A 20,478-nucleotide genomic window follows, 5' to 3' on the forward strand; every position below is an offset into this window, starting at 1 on the left:
CCGTGGATTAACATAATCAATCTAACAGTGAAATTGATTGGTAGTAACACTAATTGCTCGTTATAATATCCTACCTTTTTACAAATAGGTTGAAATAATTAATTTTTAATATAATGAAATAATTTGTTTAGGTGTAGATTGATTGAGTGGGTGTAGAGGGAATAAAATCAATGAGGGAATTCAGGGTTTAGGAGTAAAAAGAGTAGAAGCATAATAATTAACTTACTTTAGGGAATTCAATAAAAATAATATAACTCGACTAGTAAACCTAGGGGTGTCAATATGGGTTGACACGACACGAATTCGACACGACACGAATACATCAATACGAATTTTCATTCGTGTCAAAATCTTCAACACTGACACAACACGAATTTTTTGCGGGTTGACACGACACGACACGAATAACACGCAAAATAGGGGACAAAACGGTAATTGACAAAAAAATTTAAAAAAATAGATCGAAAATAAATAAAAAATTAAAAAATAATAATAAAAAAATAAAATAATAATAATTAAAAATAATACGGGTCGACACGAACACGAATTCATAAACACGAACACGACACGAATTTTTTGCGTGTCATTTTTTCCAACACGAACACGACACGAATTTTTTTACAGGTCAACCCGAACACGAATTTTCGTGTCGTGTCGCGGGTTGACCCGCGTGTCAAAACCCATATTGACACCCCTAAATAAACCCGATAAATAACAACAGATTGACAACTAATAATTAGAATTCAATTGTCAAATTTATAGGGTTGAATGAGTTAATCCATTAGGTTGGACTCATTTTGTCAGATGTTGAAAACAAAAAAAATATGTGACACAATGTCGGACAAAAAAATTTAAAAGATAAAAAAAAAACCCTGATAAATAAATCATTAAAAGAAACTTTGATGGTGAGCTAGTTTGATATTCAACGGTAGGCTAGCGGTGGCTTTGGTTCAACCTTCAACCATGGCTGTACGAGTTTGACCTTCAACGGTTGTTCTTGTTCAATCTTCGACGGGGGGATAGTAGTGGGCTCCTTGGTCAGACGAAGTCAGCTCCCTCCATTTTAGTTTATGTTTCTTCTCTAGAGTTATTTGACTTATTTCTTTTTTCTTTTTAATTATAATGGGTTAATCTACATGTCAATTTTGATTCAATATACTTAATTATGAACTAATTAAGTCAAGTTAAAAAAAATAAGTCAAGTTAAAAAAAACCACAAGTTTTTAGTAGTGAATTCTTATTTTTCCTAACAGTACTTGACCGTGTTTTAAATTATAAAATATAAATAAACAAGGGGCAAAATATTTTTACAAGAGAATAAGAAATTTTATACCAAATTTTTATTATTAATTTGTTTACATCTAACGGTTAAAACATCTAATAAATCAAAATAATTAGATATAAATAGAATCAACGATCAAGATTAAGAATATAATTTAGTGTAAAATGATCCTAACCCAAACAAATATAAGAATTAATATTAAGAAATTTAAGATATTCTAAAGTCTAAACTAATAAATTAATTTATATTCTAGATTAATTTAAAATATTATATTATATTATATTTTCATATTTTTTAAATATTTAACCATATATATTTTAAAAATTTAAAACTATCAGACTACTTTCTATTCCTTAAGTTAACAATAATAATATCCACACAAAAAAAATTTAGAGGGTGTTAGGTTTGCTGTTCGATTCCATGTAATATCCAAAAAAAATAAGAAATGGAATGATATGACACATACACATATAATTTTGATTATTTTGTTACATGTGATATCGTCTCATTTTATATATACTCATATTTTAATCTAATCGCCATAACAAATGTGAGAGATATGAAATAAGATACGATGTCTAAAAAATATTATAAAAATGTTGTTATAAAAATGTTGTAGTGTAAAATAATGTAATGAAATATAAAATAAAGATAATGTTGTTATTTAACAAAAAAAAGAAAAGATAATGTAGTCAATGTAATATATAAACCATGTCATCCCATAATCACATATTTAAAAGTGATTTTAATTAATATTTATATATTTGCTATATCAAATTTTTTTTAAAGAATTTAAACATAAATTATCTTATTACAAACCCATCTTTTTTTTTTTGGTAAGCATTGCAAACCCATCTCTATCAAAATATAGTTTGTTAATTTATTTAAGTGATAAATTATGGATTCATTCTTTCTAAAGTTACTTTAAACAACTTTGTCTAATGTTTATTAAAATAATGTGAAAATTATGATATATTTATAATTTTAATTTATTTCAGGATTATAATAGTCTTTATAATTTTAATTTTTTAACCCAAAATAATATGGTTTCGATGAACATTAGACAAAATTATTTAAAGTAATATTTGATATTTTTTCCTATAAATTATTATATTTATACTTTTTTCATACCTATTTTACCTATTTGTCTTCAATATCTTTAGATTTAGTTAGAATCTTAATTAATATTTACTATTTCTCTTTTATTTTATAATTTTAATCTAATGATATTGAAAATTTAATAAATAAGGTAGAGTACAAATCAGCGGCAATACAGTATAGAAAAAAATAATTGGAGTTAGCGTTAAAATGGAAAACAATCCCAAATGATAGTAATTATTTATGTTAAGAAACGATTAGATAATAATTGATTTGATTCGATTTTGTCAAAATCAAACCGTCCGATTCGGAACTTTCCTACGTTTTCTGCTTTTTCCTTCTTTCTTTTTACAATTCCGTTGTTTTTGACCTTTCGCACACTCACTCACCCCTCTCCATCTTTATACGTTTCTTTTGTTCTTCGCGGTTCTTCTTCTCCACCACTGTGCTGCTATCTATCCATGGCAAATTTCACCTCCTCTTCTCCTCCTCCTTCTCCATCTCTACCACACATTTCAGCTCCGTCATCTTCTGCGCCTTTCGACGACAGTTCCGAGGACGCCTGCAGCATATGCCTAGAGCCCTTCAGCACTGATGATCCCGCCACCGTATGATCCGTGTCACACTCTTTTTTTTTTTCTCTCTTACTCATTACCTTACTTTGTTGTATTTTTAGTTTGTGCGTCTGGGTTTGTGGAGAAGTTACAAACTTGAATGAATGGTCCCATTCCTCGGGCTTACTGGTTCAGTCGTTTTTGAATTTTCATTAGATGAACTTGTGTGTGATGAAGCTATAGCCTATAGGTTTGCTACATGGACTGTTGTTCTGTTGGTTTTTGTCTAATTGTTAAAAGTTCCATTCTTGTTGGGGTTTTTAAAGAGGATCTGGGACTGGGTGTGTGTTTCTGATAGGTTACTAATCTTTAGGTTTAAGAGATTGGTATGGTTGGGAATTTGATATATATTCACATATATATACTCTAATGCAAATCCTGTGGAAGTTCTTCCATGCCATGGTGTCTAATTTAATCAGCATAAGGAATGATACACATAGAAGCAACAAGAAATAAACTGACACACAATGTGCATATTTGCAGCTGTGTTATTTCATCTTATTCTGCTCCAATTAATTTAACATCTTGATTTAGATGGGTATTTGAGGATTAAGATTGTTAAAACCTGTGAATATTACATATTTTAAATCAACGAGATGTTTTTTTATCTCGTTTGTCAAACTTTATAGGCACTCATCTTATGTCTAAGCTAGTCATGTTATCATGCTTTATGTGTGGATGGGTTGCAACATGCAAGCTGAAGAAAGTCCAAATGAAATTTTGCAATCTGTAGTTAAAGAATTAACGTCTAAATCTAAACGTTGAGAAGAGTATATTGACATTTTCTTTTTCAACTCCAGATTACCAGTTGCAGACATGAATATCATCTACATTGTATTCTTGAATGGTAAGCCTACTTGTCCAATAGATAGATCGTGTTTTTTAGGATTTTTTTAGGACACGGGAAATGATGTGATTGTCTGTTTCTAACCAAAAACTTTTTCTTTTCTTTAGGTCACAGAGAAGCAAAGAGTGCCCAATATGTTGGCAGTTACTTGTCATGAAAGACTCTGCCAGGTATGAATTTTCTGTTTGAAAACTTCTGCATCCTTTTCTATTTTCGCGCCAACCCTCGCCTCCCTCGCCTGACTCTTTGGTACATGCCTTTTGATAGTGTGCTATGTAGTTTGGACTTTTAATCAATCTTCCATTTTCATTTTTATTTTGTAGCCAAGAGCTTCTAACTGCTGTGGAGGCTGAAAGACGCTTAAGATCAAGAGATGTTTATTCATATCCATTCACTAATTCTCGTAGCTCCCTTGAACGGCTTAATGATGACCATGTGCGTGATATATCTAAGATTTGAAAATTTTATTCTGTTCTGTTTTATTAATGATTGTTTGTATGGGTGGGGTTGAATCATTTCACTGATTTGAGGAAAACATAACATCGTTTATTGATGCGAGGCAAATTATTCTGTTACAGGGTGATTCTAGTTCAGATTACTCTCACTTCGATGAACAACTTATGCAGCACCGAGTTGCTGCTGCAAATAGAGCTCATTATGTCACCACGCGGGAAAGGCAGAGATCTTCTGGAACAGGTTCATCAGAATTTATTGCTTTTAACTCTTCTGTGCATGCTTCTGGGATGCATTCGATACTTACAACTTCACCATCTGAGGGTAGTTCACCAAGTTCTGGTGTAGCATCTGCTGCTGACTTCCAACCTCCACCATCTGCTTTTTTCCCTGTTAACATGGTTGCAGGAAATATTACTTCTGAGAGTGATGCCCCTTTCAAACCCAGGTATAATGCAGTGCAATCAGTTATTTATCAGGAAGCTTATGCCTTTCCTCGAGTATTCACTTATTGCTTTCTCATGCGGTTCCTTGGTCATGTTCAGAGTTCTCTACGGCCTGCCACCACCTGAGAGTGCCAGGAGACTAAACACTTCTGAGATGTTGTCCTTACCCGAGTCCATCAAATCCAAACTTTCTGCTGCTTCAGCGAGGTAAACATGTTTGTGCATGAATTCTTGCATGCTCCTGTTAGAATCCCTTTGGTGCTACTGCTAATATATATATATGAAATATTGTAACAGGTATAAGGAATCAATCTCAAAAAGTACCCGCGGTCTTAAAGAGAAGTTAATTGCTCGTAATGCCTCAGTAAAAGAGCTGAGTAAAGGTGTTCAGCGTGAGATGAATGCAGGCATCGCTGGTGTTACACGAATGATTGAACGCCTTGATCTTACCTCAAAACGTTCCACATCTCCTCTCATCCCTGTCTCTACTCATGGGGGGACTTCAAGCTTCCCTATGGAAGGAAAGTTTGTCCAAGAGAATGGTATTGGGCAGTTTTTTACTGAAGAGAGTGGAGTTGTGGTTCGTGATGTTAGTTCAGAAGCTCCTTCTCCCGTTTGTAGCTTGGTTGCTAATGGAGTGGAAATTCATCCTTCCTGTGTTCAGGTTACTCCCTACATCTAATCTTAGTTTTGTACTTTGCAAGAAGTTAAGTGATGCCGTATTTTTTGCATAAATCCATTCACAGTTTCGATGGGATTTATCATCTACTTAAGAAAAACAGAAAAAAAGAAAGGGATTAAAAATAAAAGGAACAAAACAGACACGATTTCAGTGTGACAGGCTTTGTTTGGTATGAACGGGGAAGGAAATGAAGGGAGGGGATACCATAGAAAATAAAAAAGGAAAAAGATAAGAGAAGTGAAGGAGTTTTTTCTTTCCTTGGTATCATTTAATGGAAAAGAAGCGTGTTTTCCTTTCTTTAGTTGGTTTCATCAAGAAAAAGAATGAAAATGTGTTGATAATAATGAGATGAATAAATACATGTGGACTCTCTTCACTTTATTCCCTTCCTCGAGGAATTGTAGGATTCTTTCTACATCCATATCTTTCCTTTTTCTTTTCCTCTCCTTCATATCAAACAAGGGATGAATGATTTTCCCAGTCACACCTGGGCATAGCATTAGCTGGTTACATGTTCGATTTCTTTGGTCTGTTTGCAATTGGGTGCAAAATCATAGTTTGAAAAGATGAATGCTTATGGACTAATTTTAAATGATATTTTGCTTTAAGTTGGCTAATTTTTTCTCTCATGTGTATACTTTCATCATTCAGAGTGGACATGATGCTGAGAAGACTAAGCACGGATGGTCAAATCCACCACGCAGGCAGTCTCAGTAATCCAAGAGGCCTGCAGTGCAAGAGACGACTTGTTAACCAATGTGTCTGTTGGTATGCGTCCTGCATTTGTTTTGGTCAATAACTTGTAGGAATTTTTTTTTTTTTTTTGGTGGATGTAGGAATTTTAATTATATATTATAGACTTCTGTTGGTGCTTCGTATTTAGTTCCTAGAAATATGGCATTGTCAAATTAGTAATATAGTGGATCAATTATAGAAAACATTTTCTAATTCATATATTATAAGGGACTGTTTAGTTTTGTATCAAGTGTGAAAAAAAAAAATTGAAATCATTTTCGTAGTTTTCCCCTTCTTCCAAGATCAAGTTCCCAAAATCCCTGCCATTCATGTTTAATAAATGTATCTATCGATAAAAGAGTACAAAACAATGTGACTCACGTAAACTTTATTCATCTTTAACACCATATATTATATAACATAAAATATACATCCAAACGAGTTCGTTGTTCATCCTTATCACATCATAACCTAGTAGTCTCGCTAATACTGCTTATTGACGGAGGCGTAACTCATAAAACCGGTTTAATAGTAAATATGCAAAAAGGCACGATAGCATGCGGTATTAAGCATTGACGATCATCCCTCCTGCAAAAAAAAACCCCAGAATCGGTAAGCAAGCTTTCAGAAGTTACTCGTGTGAAAAATATAATGACGAGGCAGATACCATTTGGATGGAGGACTTGGCCAGTAAAGTAGGAAGAGTCCTGAAGGGATGCCAAGAATAAATAACATGGTGCAATCTCAGAAGGCTGAGCTGCTCGCTTCATTGGAACATCAGAACCCAAGTTCTGGATCATCTCAGGAGGCTTGGTAGCAGGTTGTATTGGCGTCCACACTGGACCTGGAGCCACAGCATTCACCCGAATTCCCCTGCTCACTAGTTCCTGAGCAAGAGCTCTAGTGAGAGCCACAATGGCTCCCTTTGTGGCCGTGTAGTCCAGCGATTCTGGATTCCCACTGTAGGCATTAACTGAAGTTGAGTTGATGATGGAGCTCCCTTCTTTCATGTGCTTCAGAGCATGCCTGCACAATGTACAATCATTCGGGTCATGATATGTTTTGACTCTTGTCTAAATTCAAAACCAAAATCCATGTTGGATTTTCTATACTTGACCAAGAAGAACTGTGAAAAGATATTGGTCTTGAAGACCCTTTCAAGCTGCTTTTCAGTGATTTCCTCTACTGAGTTTCTCAAATGCTGCTCGGCTGCATTGTTCACTAGAACATCAATGCGTCCGTATTCTTTCACAGCTAGTTCAACGACCTGTTTGCAGTTCTCATCATATCCAATATCAGCCGCTATTGCCAACGGTTCTTCTGCATCGCTTGTCTTAGCTTCAAGCAGCATCTTCAAAGTATCATCCTTATCCTTGTCCTCGTGACCCTTCACGTATGTAAAAGCCACGGTTGCACCCTCTTTTGCGAAACACAGGCACACCGCTCTGCCAATCCCTGAGTCACCGCCTGTCACCAACACCACCTTCCCCTGCACATATAGCCACACCAATAATAAGCCAAACATGCATCTAAAGAATTTATAAACAAGAAGCATGCATATACAGCTAAAATATGCAGTACTCAAAAATTAGAAAACACGTACTCTTGACACAATAAAGTAATAATTTCTTGCTTAACACGAGTTAAATTATGGTGCCTACCCGAAGCTTATTGGAGGGCTTGTAGTCAGGATTTATAGCTTGTGGGATTGGTTCCATCACATGCTCTTTGCCTGGCTGAGTTTCCTGGCTCTGAGGTGGGAACTTAGCTTCCTTGCTCGCCATTTTCAGAATCATAAACAGATTGTGAATGAAACTTTATGGTACTTGAAGTTGAGTGTATGGTATGAGGATATATAGATGTTTTGGACTTTTGGGTTAGAACTACGTGTTGTTATGATGAGGAGAGGTCTACTTTGTTGGGATGAGTAATGTTCCCAAAGCAGGAATGGCTGCCAAGTCGAATGTGATGGCGTGCCACGTAGAAGTACATGCTGCCAACGTGTCATATGTCCTTACAAGGTCCTTGGTCAAACGGTGGAGTTCAGCACCTTGTGTGAGATCATAGAGATAACGATCAGTTTATGGCAGATTTTACTATAACTAATGCATGAAAAACGAAAAAAACTTCAGGTCTGTCCCAAACTGGTCTCTTCGCCAGAAACCTTGACATCAGATAGAGCTTGCTCCCTGTTAAGACGAGCCTTAATCTTTCCATCTACTACATATACATATGCTCACGAAAGGCATAATAATAATAGCTTTGTATTTATTGTGCATAGACCAGTGTCTTGGGGCTAGCCTAACTTCTGGTCCCGTTACTCTAATTAAGACTATACTTAACATTTAAAAGCACACAAGGTAGTGTCCTTTTAGTGACTTACAGTCATATTCTGTATAATTCTGAAAAGTTACTTTTTTTCACTTTACACGTCAGCGATATAATAGAAAGAGAAAAAAAAGCAGCTTTTCAAATTTACTCAAAGTATGACCGGTCATACTTTGTGTAAATCATCTAAAAGACACAACTTGTATCCTTTTAAATGATAGTCTTTTTTCCCATACTTAAAACATCTGGTGAATTGGTCTAAAAACCACGCTGAACCAGAAATTATAAAAAGAAAGCATACTTTTAATTTTAATTAATATGTTATACATGTAAAGCCTTTCTCTTTAAATATAAAAATTTACGAGCTTAAAAATAATTTGACAATGTTAAATATATTTGCTTTGCTATTTATTGTTATTTGGTAATTTCTTGGATGCTTTATATCCATATTTCATTTGAACCCAAGGGGAAAAAAAAATCCATTTTGACTAGCAGTCAAGTTGGTTGAAACGGTTAGACCATCAATTTCTAGATTAATTTTTTAAAACGATTAGTATAAAACAATTTCTCTCAAGCACGCAGAGGACTAAACAATGCTCATGTGGCTCCAACCTTAATCAAAGAACAATAGTTAAAATACCTTTGAGATCGAGTTCCAAGCAAAACTAAATCCTTCATAAGCTTTTATGGAAGCTATTGTGGAAGCTTCTATAAAGACACATGAATCAGAAAGAAAAGAAAAAAGAAAAAATGGAAATGGAAAAACAATAAGCTTTTATGCCATCAAAAATAGAAGAATTCTAATTCATCAAGGTGTTATCATATGCTATCCAGACATAAACATTTATAATTTATATAGTAATTAATAATACAATTGTGCTGGATAAGGGTGGAAAGGGACCAATAGCATCATATATGGCCTAATAGAAGTAGCCCAAAAAATTTAACAAAAAAAAAAAAGTAGTAGCCCAAATTCGCCTCTTTCAATCGGCTTAATAACAAACCTGTTAGAATAAACAATACCCTTCAATTGTATAGTAGACCCCACAGCCTACGAGGAATAGTGGCGATTGGACGTGTAGATCCCATCATGCCCTGCGACACCTTTGGAGATTCTCTGTCCACGCAGTCATAACGAAATAGATCTATAATAGCCACACAAATAACGAATTCAATCCCCTCTAGCCATAAACTTATTGATATTATCCTTGTAACTTGTAAGTATGAAGATATCAACTCCTGTTTATGCACCCTGAAGAGATAGCTTAATGCATCAAAATAGACAAGATACATCAACCTTTTGATAATCATAAGATGACACATTGAAATCAAATTAAAATTTTAAACTGAAAGACTAAATTTAAACTGATTATTAATTTTCATAATTACTCGGGTGAATAGTAAATTAATCCTTCTCCTCATCTTCCATGTTTTTCATTTTACGCTTTTAGTACACGCAGCATTGTGCTATTTTTGTTAAGTCCATAAAGGAAAGCAAAAATTCCATTTTGCGAAAATGAAAAAAATAAAAACAAAATAAAATAAACTCGATTCTGGGGGCAAGGACTTGTTTGGAGTTGGTTTTTGATCATGTGGACCCTCGAACTCTCATTTATGTATAGCGAAGATGAACAAATTAGGTTTAGTGAAAGAACAAAATTGCATGTGCGAGGGCTTGACTGTTACGGTTAGGCGTTATGACTTATCCTCTCATTGGGTCCTCCTCAGAAAAATAAGGTCACGGATGATCTTGTTATACAATTGCAGTATCCGAATGAACACGAATAGTATAAGAGGTCTGTTAACAAAATCTCTTGAAAATAGAAATTGGAAACCCAGAAAATTTGGACACTTATGCATGCAATCATATTATCATATACACTTTGTCAACGATGCTCATAGAATCGAGTAAATGAACATTAACTATAAATATGTGTTACAATTTCATATTTATAGTGCCTTTTTCCTCTGGATTGTCTTCCACAAAGCAAATTGCTCACTTTTATATTCATTATACAAATAATAATAATAAAATTCTCTGTTTTCTTTTATACAAGAGGTCTTTTAAGATTAGAGAAAGAATAAGTGAAATTGTTTTGATAAACTACGTGTTGAGATTCATAGGGCCAAGTTCTCAACTCTCCAAAAATAAATAAATTAATTAATTGAGTGCCATTTAGCTAAAAAGTTATTAGCTAAATTAAAACTACAAAGTTTGAACAATTTTATGAAGAACGAGCCATTATATAAGAATCGAACAACTTAACTTATACTTGCTCATGGTGATTCTATTAGCATGTCAAAAGATTTTCCTAAAATAAACTAAAGAAGTTACACGTAAATAGATAACTTTGTATAAAATGATTTGATATTTAATTCTCGAGTAACTACTTTTTTTTTTTTAGCGAAGAATTTAGTGAAAATGTTCTTTGCCTAGGCTAATTTGCCAGTACTTGCAATTTTTGAGATACAATCGTTAATTGCTCACCTTTATAAGTGGATATAAGTGTCTAGCCATAAGCATAACATAATGAGTGATTTGATTTGATGTTTCTTCGAATTTCCATCTTACAAAATACATAATGGTCGTACAAATTAAGTGGATATACATAGGAAAACATAAAGCAAATTCGAAAGAAATACAATCTAAACCAGAGAGCAACGAATCGTGCTTCTCCACATGGGCGAAGGGTTACAAAACCTTGCTATAATAGACTTAAAATTATAAATGGCATTCCCATGTACATAATGATCTATTATATATAAATCCTTGAAATTAACCATAGAATTATTGCCTAAATACTAAAGAATTAATTAGACCCATAAATAATTTTAAGTTGGCAAAGTGATTAATCAGTAGAACTTTGTAAAGCAATGCTGTTTTGCATAAGGATATATATATATGGGGCAGGTTATATTTACAAACTTTTTTGTTTACAAACTAGACTATGTAGGATCGGTCCTACATTAATCACAAAGTGTACGACCGGTCCTACATTAGTGTAATTGCCAAAAAAATTTGTAAACGGATTCTGTTCTTATATATATATATATCCTCAGCCCTTTCTCGGTTCGAGAGAATTTTTTATAGGAACTTGAGAAACCATTCTTGTATCTTGAGACTGCTTCTGATATTTTGCGTATGAACTGGATCTTCCTTTTCTGTTCTTCCTTCTTGGCTGTGTTGACTGGGGAATAAACACGCCTGTTCCTTTGCTTTGTCTTCTCAAATAAGCCTGCTCATAAAATAAAGCAGACTGTGGAGGAGGATGGATTGCTCCAGAGAAAGACTGCAAATTAGTTTAAGCATGTTGAGATCATAAGCATAATGAATAAAACCTCTGTTCAAAACGTTAAAGGAAGGAAGGGTGTGTTGGAGCAGATGAAAGTAAGTACGTAGTGAAAAACCTGAAGTGAGTGTTTAGGGAAACAAGCAAGGGGGTCTTCATCTTCATCCAAAATTAGGAGAGAAATTTGCTTGCTCAAGTCAGCAAAAAATAGATCATCTTCTAGTTCCACAGCAACCTCCATATCTGTGTAATCTAAGTAAGGACTTTAAATTTGAGTTGCTAATCTCCCTGCTGTTTCAACTTTGATGTTTCTTTTCTTATGTTGTCCCAAACGTATTGGATATAAAGGTTTTAATATAGAGAAAAAGGGTAAGTATGAGTGAGTTGAAATGTATGGGGTGCATGTGGGTTGGTGGGGTCATGGTCACAGTTGGCCAATCTGTCTATGACCCACAAACCCCGCTACTAGAATCATTGAAGTGTATTGTATAGTGATATTATCCGGTTGAGTGAAAGAGATAAGGAACAGCACGCAACAACAATTGTCCAGATATCTATTCCAAGATAGATTCAATCTCCAGCATACTTGGTTGTGGATAGTCCTCTCTCTTTCTCTCTCCCTCTCATCTCCTTAATAAGTTATGGCTCATCATCATATTCATAGCCCTGCATAGGTGACAATAAATTATTGTCCCAAAGGTTCTTATCTGTTTGTATCTTCTAGCTGGCTCATGGTTAAGAATAAACCAGCGAGACAAATCTTGTATGTAGCGGTCAGTGAATCTTCATGTTGAACAACTTGTAATGGACCCCCCCAATAGTATCAAGAGATTTTGGAGTAATAGTTCAATGAGGAGAAGGGGTTTGATTATATACCAGTGTCTGATTCGTACAGTGGCAACTCAACTTGCATTAGATTTGACAATAAAGGCTCAATTTATTCCTAACTCTAACTAGTTAACTTAAAAATAGAGCAGGTACCAATGTAACTCATAAATAAATCTTTGGTGATAGTGTTGTACCAAAGATTCAGTACATCCTACTAATAGAAATATTACATATCAGTTAAAGTTTTTTTTTTCTCTGCCAAATTTTCTTTCTCTATGATGTGTAATACTTTTATTGGTGGGATGTACTGAATCTTGATGCAACAGTAGCACTAAAGATTTATTCGTAACTCATATGGAAATATGGGGTTAAGTAAGTAGGGAGAGAATATGTATTCGACTCTCACTAAATATATATTTGAGGAGGGACGAACAACTTTAATTGTGACTAAGTTCGATCGGAATTATTTTATAGTTAACTCAAAGAGTTGATACTTATGGAGAGATATTCAAAAAGTCGACTCGCCTTAAAAAGATAATTAGAGTTTATAAAAATAAAAAAATAAGAGAGGGTGGGTTTAAGTTATTTTTTTAAAAATGATGAGAAGCTATACTTACTTTATTTTATGATGGGTTAACCTATCAATCCACTTGTAGATAAAATCATAAAAATAATTTTGATAAGTCAATTAATCTGAAACTAAATAAAAATAAAGGAAAAAGTATTTGTTCTTTTAAATGATATAACTTGAGTCATTTTACTCTCACAAAAAAGTGAGACCCACACTTTTTTTTTGTCCACTTTTTTTTTTTGTTTATCTTTTTTTTCATTTAAAATGATACAACTTTATATCTTTTTAAATAATATACACTTTTTCCAAAAATAAAAGATTCTATAGGTCAATTCGGGCTGACTCACCTTCCTCATCCAACAACAAAAAAAACTCAACAAGTTAACTAGTCCGTTGAAAGTCTTGCTCCAGAAAAATTCTAAACACCGAATTGCACACCCATCTTAAATCAACATATTTTGGGGGACATAATTTTTAGGGAATATTGTTTCTACTGTCTCATGCAACATTCAACATGTAAAGAAATTGATAAGATCCACTTTTTTTTTTCTTTTTTTAGTGGATCACACTTATTTTTTTTTGTATTGTACGAGACAATTTATCTCATGCGAGGAATAATATTTTCTAATTTTTATGGAATTAATATTTCTCATGTTGTAGGAGATATAAGATAATTTTATCTCCCGCCCATATTTATGTCTGGAGATAAAACATCATGCCAAATTTTTATTATCTGATTGCTATTTGTTCCACCTCATGTTTTGCATATCAACTCTTCATTAAGGAGATGTGCTAATATTGCTAATTCCCCATCAAGATATTTTAAAGCGAACTTAATAATTTTAGAGATGAAACATGGGCAGTGAGAAACATTTAGGCAACTTGATTCCATCAGATATCCATAGTCTAACGGCATAAGATAAAATGGAATTGCCAAAAATGGGCCCATGTGGGCAACAAACCCACACAATCAAATGTTATTTCGCTAGTCATCTATGAATAAGTTTTACAGGGTAAAAAATGTTTAACTTACATGACCGCACAAATATTGAAAACAGGCTGTTCTAAGTTATTCGGAGTAGAAGAATTCATTCAAATATCTTTAGCACCAAAATATTTTTCCTGTGGGTTTGTGCAATTGTGCTTGCATGTGTGTTTGAATGATGAATTGATGATCTATATGCTTCTCTGGTAGAGGAGCCAATTAATACACGCTTCGATATAAAGAATATGTTGATTCTGTTGTAAAGAACTTTTAGGGTAACTACAGCTTCAAGGAACTACACATTTGTGTTGTCTCTATGCGTGTGTAAGCATAATTGCATGTATTTGAATGATGAATTATCCTTCTGCAGTAGACTACCAATTAATACATGCTTCTATGGAACCAAAATGTTGATTCTGTTGTAAAGACCTTTTAGATTAACTGCAGTGTAAGGAACTGCACATGAACTGCACATTTCATCAATGATAAGTTATGTATTTTTCAGAAAACTGAGCTCCTATTTTGTGATTACGTGACAGTAAAGATTCATTCTGATATTCATAATGATTAATAATCTAATACTTTTCCAACGCCTTTATGGATTGGCATTTTGTGCTGTAAATTGGAACGTAATCCGGATTGATTGTATTCTTTCAGGTTTAGGGTGGAGAAGCTAGGTTAACAACTTTAAGCAAGTTATTTCCTCTTATGGGAGATAAGAAGAGCCTAGTCTCTGCAGAGGAACTGGCCAAGGTTAAAGGAAAGGCATCACTATTAGCTGCTGTTGATTATTATGTGAGCATGCACAGTGACATCTTCATTTCTGCTTCTCCCGGCAATATGCACAATGCGCTGGTAAGAATTATTGTTAAATATTTTATTTGAAACTGAACAGTTGTAAAGAATTACATTACGTAACTGCTTATAGGTTTAATATAGCTTTAGCAGAGCTACAATTTGTTTTGTAGTGGTGCAATAAATGAAGTAAATTCCCAAAATTTACCATTTAAACCAAACATCTTCCGCATCTTTAGGTGGGACATCGTGCTTATATGAATCTGAGGACTATCAGACCAAATATGGCACTGTTGGATCAGCTATTTCTGAATAAAAGCATGGGGTTGTTAGAATTTCAGCATATGCACATTAGAACGGACGAGGGCAGATAAGATTAAGAAAGGAGAAGCAAGTGTATAGCTTAATGGAAACAAGTTTTGGCAGTTAGTAAATTGATATTTAGCTTAATTACTTTTTGGGTTCTCTGATTTCACCTAAGTCCAGTTTTTCTCCCCCGAGTTGAAATTGCAGTGGTTATGTTCTGATAGTTTTCGAATTCATGCAGTTCGGATATTGTCATGGAACTCTTTTATGTGAGGTGGCACAATACTCAGCACATGCGTCACCTAATCATTTTATGTTAGGTAAACAGTGCTCATTATATCAAGCTAATATGATAACTTTAAGGTGCATCAATCTGTAACTGATAATTTTGTAGCAACTGAAATAAGGGGCCAAAATTGAAATTTAGAAGTAGGACCAAAAGTGTAACTTATTTTCAGTGTACTATAGCATACAGTTCATTGTTTACATCTCCTGCTCATTTGAACAGTGTGTGATACATTGATCTTGGTAAATAATGTGAGCAAAAGGGCACATAAAAGTTGGGAAGACTGAAAATTTCAAGCAGCAAAGCATATTTGGATGTCCTAAGTTATGCTCCTCCAGCTGTATCCATATCTGCAACCCCATCAACTCCCTTGAAAACAACTCGTAGTTTTCTCAAACATGAGATTTTTTGGTCGTTCTTGCTTGTTGTACCATTCACATGCACAACGTCCTTGGGCAGTTTACCCATGAGGTTAAAAAGAGTTAGACTCAGGTTTGATCTAGTCATTTCTTCCAATACAGGGGGAGCTTGCATGTACAGATTCTTTCCTCGATGTGTTATACTAGCTTTTGATAATCGCAACACAGGATGCTCTTCCAGCAGATCCATGAACTGTTACCACAATTTAATTAAAAAGACGCATCAGAAAGGAACATGCTAAATATGCATCAAGATATGATCTGGTTAAAAACAGCAACAAGAAAACTAAGTTTATTTGTTGAAAAACACACATATATCCTAAGCACACTAGCTTTGTCTGTCGGTCCAGTACTAATTTCACTGATTTGGAGCCATGATGCAAAAAATTCCATTGGTGACACAGATTATATTACCTCTAATTATGGAAATATGTATTTCATGAAATAAGCAAGGCAGATCCTGCCAGCAAAAGAAAGGACTCTTCCCACAAAAGTTCCAAACATTAGCAATTTCCAAAGATCAATGCTTCTTGATAGGACCCACCATAGTTTGGGCCCCAAATGTAGAAATAGGCCCAAGTGAAAATACTGGCTGTGCTGACTCAGCAGAATAGAAAGGAAGCATGGGAGAGCAAGGTGGTTACGACTTACGGGGGAATTGGTTAAAAGGGGAGGATTGGTGCTTGAAAGGATCATCTTGGAGAATATTGTTGGATTGGAACCCTTGGGAGAGTGTTTAGGGGGGAGTATTGATAGGACCCACCATAGTTTGGGCCCCAAATGTAGAAATAGGCCCAAGTGAAAATACTGGCTGTGCTGACTCAGCAGAATAGAAAGGAAGCATGGGAGAGCAAGGTGGTTACGACTTACGGGGGAATTGGTTAAAAGGGGAGGATTGGTGCTTGAAAGGATCATCTTGGAGAATATTGTTGGATTGGAACCCTTGGGAGAGAGTGAAGCCTCTCCAATTGCTTCACAACTATCCTTTACTGTATTTCCTTTACCGTTATACATTTCCAGTCTTGTAATTGTTTCCTTTACTTGTAATTGGTCTCTGTTTACTATCATAGGTTCTGTAATTGCCACTTGATTTCCATAAATATATGAAACACTTGATTATTCAGGCCAAAGAGTTCCGGGTTCTCTGTTATTAATTGATTGTTCCTTATTTTACTTTGAGGTCTGTATCACTTCTCTACCTATTCAACATTCTAACAATTTCTTGTACAGCCATCAATAAAAAAGGGAAAAGGGAAGGGGGATGGATTGAAAAGAAACTCACAATGAAACCTTCAAGACTGTCTACCCCAAAATAATATTTTAAATTCCCCCCAAGAGCATAAAGTTAATGATAAGTAAATGCACTATGTCCATAAGTGCCGAAGACTATAATAGCAAATGAAGACTAGTAAGATCTGAGAACAGGTATATGCAATTGGCATTCCTGCCCATTTTCAAGGTCAGTATGGCTTTATATTATAAATAGCTAGCTACCAAAACAATTTTAAATTAAAATTTCAATACTCTTTATCAAGGAATCTTCAGACCCCCTACAGATCGAAGGAATGGACATTTACTAAATTCCTAATTAATGTATAGAAAAAACTTGAGGAGTTACTGATTAAAATTTTGAAAAATAACCTTTTGCAATGTGATTGAAGGGTCCAGTTCAATTCGTATACCAGGACCACACACAAGACATTCTTTGTCCCTTTCAAATTCTGCCACTTTAGTATGGAGGCCTTCTGATCCATTGTACCTGCATGAGGTATGATCCAATTAATAATATTTACAGCCAAATAGAAAAAAATATAGAAGATAAAGAACACACGTTAAATAGTTTGACAAAGTTTTGCTGCACTCTGTTGCAATCTTCAATGTTTCCAGCGCACATGCAGCTGATATAATTGCATTTGTTGAAGCTATAGCCGGTATGATGTTCTTCACAACACCCTATTAAAACAATTAATTTCTTAGCAAAAAGGAAAATACGCTTGACTATCACAAAGGGAAAACAATAATAAATGACATAAACATCAAACAATTCATAGTTAAGAGAAAACCAAAAAACTATATTGCACACATCAAACAAAAATTCAGAATTTTGCTAGGGAGAACTATAGTATCCCAAATCATCTATATACCTGGGTAAGAGAATAAGTAACTCCAGGAATGCCAAAAAGCTCAGCTCTCTTGACAGCCTATAAAATATAAATAGGAAAACTTGTAAGTTGTAACTGATCAATGGGCCAAAAATGTATATTAAAAGGTCAAGAAACTCATTATGAAATAATAGTTACCTCGTTATAGACCCATTTCATATGCTCAGGTTTATCTGGATCAAAAGCCACTCCACCATGAACCTATACATTAAATTCTGGTTGAGATAATGGATATTACAAAATAACAGAAAGGATGAACATGAATCACCTCATTCCATTTAATTAAGTGAGCATATTCAATACAGTGGGCAGCAGTTCTAGGGGTTTCTGCAAGGGTGCACAGAGGAAACTTCACTTGAGGTGGAAAAAGCCAGATGGTACACTCAAAGCATGGGGTGATCCCGGGCAAGATAACCCTAGCATGGCCCTTGAAACCTTCAGTACCACCATCTACCATAGGTTTGATTGTCTCTTCTCTTGGATTATCATCAGAATCATACTCTAGATTTATCAGTAAAAAGAAAAGGGGAAAAAAAAAAACTGAACATTAGCATAAAGCCATAAACAGTCTGCAGCAAACCTTATGGGAGTGTGGAGGTGAAAATTCACACAGTTGAGTTCAGCATTATATAGAATGAAAATCTTTAGGTCAAATGGCCTGGGAAAACATTATATTATGATAACAACTCAAGTACTAAAACACAACCACCTTTCCAAGGAAAGCAAGCAAAGAGGCATATAAAGGCAAGTAATAACAATTGCAAGTTAAAAGGGATAGAATAGAACCCGCACCTAGAAAACTACAAGCAACAGTATTGATATAGCTCCGTGCCTCAATGGAATCAAGACCAAGGGCAATAATGCTAAAATCATTATAAAAATCAATATCCTTGTCCTCAATCCTGCAAAAATGTGGCACAATATGCACACCACTAATTCTTTCCATGACACGCTTGGCAGCTACCTCAGCTTTTGGTTTGCCAACATCTTCAAGTCTACCACAAAAAGATATAAATAAATCGAATACCCATCTCCCCTTTATGACAAAAAAACTAACGGGGTTACAGAAGTAAAACATATTGAACTTTAAAAAAAAAAAAAAGGTTTACCTGAACAAGAATTGGCGATTGAGATTAGTAACCTCTATGCGATCCATATCAATGACTTCAAGGTTTCGAAAACCAGACAAGGCTAAATCCTTCAACAATTCACAACCCAAGCCACCTGCCCCTACCACCAAAACTTTGGCAAAGGCCTGAAGATCATCTCTCAACTGCAATAGACCCAAAATAAGGAAACCAGAAAACCGAACAATTTGAGGAGATTGAGGAAGAATGAAGAGATTACCTCAGTGCCAGGTTCAAACCTGGGACCCACGAGATTGCCAGGTCTGAGGAGAAGCTTGTCAAGGTCCCTCGATCGGCTCGGTTGAACTGAGATATCTGCCATTGAAGTTGGGTTTTTGATGCTAAAATTCAAAACCCCACTGAATAATTTCAAAACAACATGAAGCCAAGATGCTTGCCTTTTACTCTCTTTTGATATATTTAGAGAGTTCGCAACTGAGATTTTCATTCTGTTACCAAAAGCTCTCTCTCTATATAAAAGTAACGTCACTGGCAAATAATTTTATCTCCCGTGAAATTTACGAATATAAATGGGTCATTCGGTCTATTAAAAATTAGGGTTTTGTTAGAGATAACTTATCTCATGTTATAGAGATAAATTTGTAAGCTTCATCACCTGATAAAATCAAAATAAAAATAAAAAGTGACACAGTTGTAGAAATGTGTGTAGGAAAAAAACTTATCTCACGTAACATGAGAATAATTTTTCCCTCAAAATTATAATCTGTCTTACTTTAAACCTGATGTGTCCTACTCTATTTTTTAAATAAAATAGGTTTAGATTTTTTTTAAAGTCTATTTTAAAATTAAGCCACACTTTAAACAAATTGGCCCAAGAGCCTGCAGACTATTTTTTTAATTTTTTTTAATAATATAATATCAGAAAAATATTTCTGCAATTACTACATATAAGTTATTTTTATTTATTTCTAAAACGACGTCATTTTGAGATTGAAACATTTTATAAAGATCATAATAACCCTGAAATAAATTAAAATTACAAAAACACCATGATTTCCATCCCAAACGACATTAGATTGGGCTTACTGCGGGTAATTAAAAAGCGAACCCATATAATATATTTCTGATATACATTATTCACTTAAAAATATATTTTGAAATTATGATTTATAACACTAATTTTCAAAATACTAGAATTGATATTATTTTAAGAAAAAACTTTATATTCACCCACCGTGATTTTGAGATTTATCATTTGACCTC

General features: G+C 34.4%; 4 protein-coding genes across 4 annotated transcripts; 1 reads left to right on the forward strand and 3 right to left on the reverse strand.

Moving 5' to 3' along the window:
- The first annotated feature begins 2,784 nt into the window (after nucleotides 1-2,784).
- LOC133291316 (E3 ubiquitin-protein ligase RHF1A-like) lies at nucleotides 2,785-6,383 on the forward strand. The gene is made up of 8 exons (XM_061489567.1): nucleotides 2,785-2,988; nucleotides 3,795-3,841; nucleotides 3,949-4,011; nucleotides 4,165-4,276; nucleotides 4,420-4,742; nucleotides 4,840-4,947; nucleotides 5,038-5,404; nucleotides 6,074-6,383. The coding sequence occupies exons 1-8, from the start codon at nucleotides 2,842-2,844 to the stop codon at nucleotides 6,137-6,139; spliced, it is 1,233 nt and encodes a 410-aa protein (XP_061345551.1). The 5' UTR covers nucleotides 2,785-2,841; the 3' UTR covers nucleotides 6,140-6,383.
- Nucleotides 6,384-6,722: 339 nt separating this feature from the next.
- On the reverse strand, nucleotides 6,723-7,941 carry LOC133291317 (NADPH-dependent aldehyde reductase 1, chloroplastic-like). The gene is made up of 4 exons (XM_061489568.1): nucleotides 7,819-7,941; nucleotides 7,270-7,646; nucleotides 6,825-7,183; nucleotides 6,723-6,745 (listed from the first exon to the last, which is right to left on the reverse strand). The coding sequence occupies exons 1-4, from the start codon at nucleotides 7,939-7,941 to the stop codon at nucleotides 6,723-6,725; spliced, it is 882 nt and encodes a 293-aa protein (XP_061345552.1).
- A 3,075-nt stretch (nucleotides 7,942-11,016) lies between these two features.
- On the reverse strand, nucleotides 11,017-12,130 carry LOC133291306 (uncharacterized). The gene is made up of 2 exons (XM_061489548.1): nucleotides 11,894-12,130; nucleotides 11,017-11,775 (listed from the first exon to the last, which is right to left on the reverse strand). Exons 1-2 carry the CDS (start codon nucleotides 12,014-12,016, stop codon nucleotides 11,542-11,544), a joined length of 357 nt encoding a protein of 118 aa, XP_061345532.1. The 5' UTR covers nucleotides 12,017-12,130; the 3' UTR covers nucleotides 11,017-11,541.
- Nucleotides 12,131-15,659: 3,529 nt separating this feature from the next.
- On the reverse strand, nucleotides 15,660-19,710 carry LOC133291280 (NEDD8-activating enzyme E1 catalytic subunit). Its single transcript, XM_061489514.1, has 9 exons — nucleotides 19,475-19,710; nucleotides 19,237-19,400; nucleotides 18,920-19,122; nucleotides 18,396-18,628; nucleotides 18,266-18,328; nucleotides 18,110-18,166; nucleotides 17,797-17,918; nucleotides 17,607-17,724; nucleotides 15,660-16,158 (listed from the first exon to the last, which is right to left on the reverse strand). The coding sequence occupies exons 1-9, from the start codon at nucleotides 19,700-19,702 to the stop codon at nucleotides 15,871-15,873; spliced, it is 1,476 nt and encodes a 491-aa protein (XP_061345498.1). The 5' UTR covers nucleotides 19,703-19,710; the 3' UTR covers nucleotides 15,660-15,870.
- Between the last annotated feature and the right edge of the window lie 768 nt (nucleotides 19,711-20,478).

This window comes from Gastrolobium bilobum, unplaced genomic scaffold (assembly GCF_033153095.1).
Source record: "Gastrolobium bilobum isolate Gb01-03AN ecotype WA unplaced genomic scaffold, APGP_CSIRO_Gbil_v1 utg7904, whole genome shotgun sequence".
NCBI classification, from domain to species: Eukaryota; Viridiplantae; Streptophyta; class Magnoliopsida; order Fabales; family Fabaceae; genus Gastrolobium; species Gastrolobium bilobum.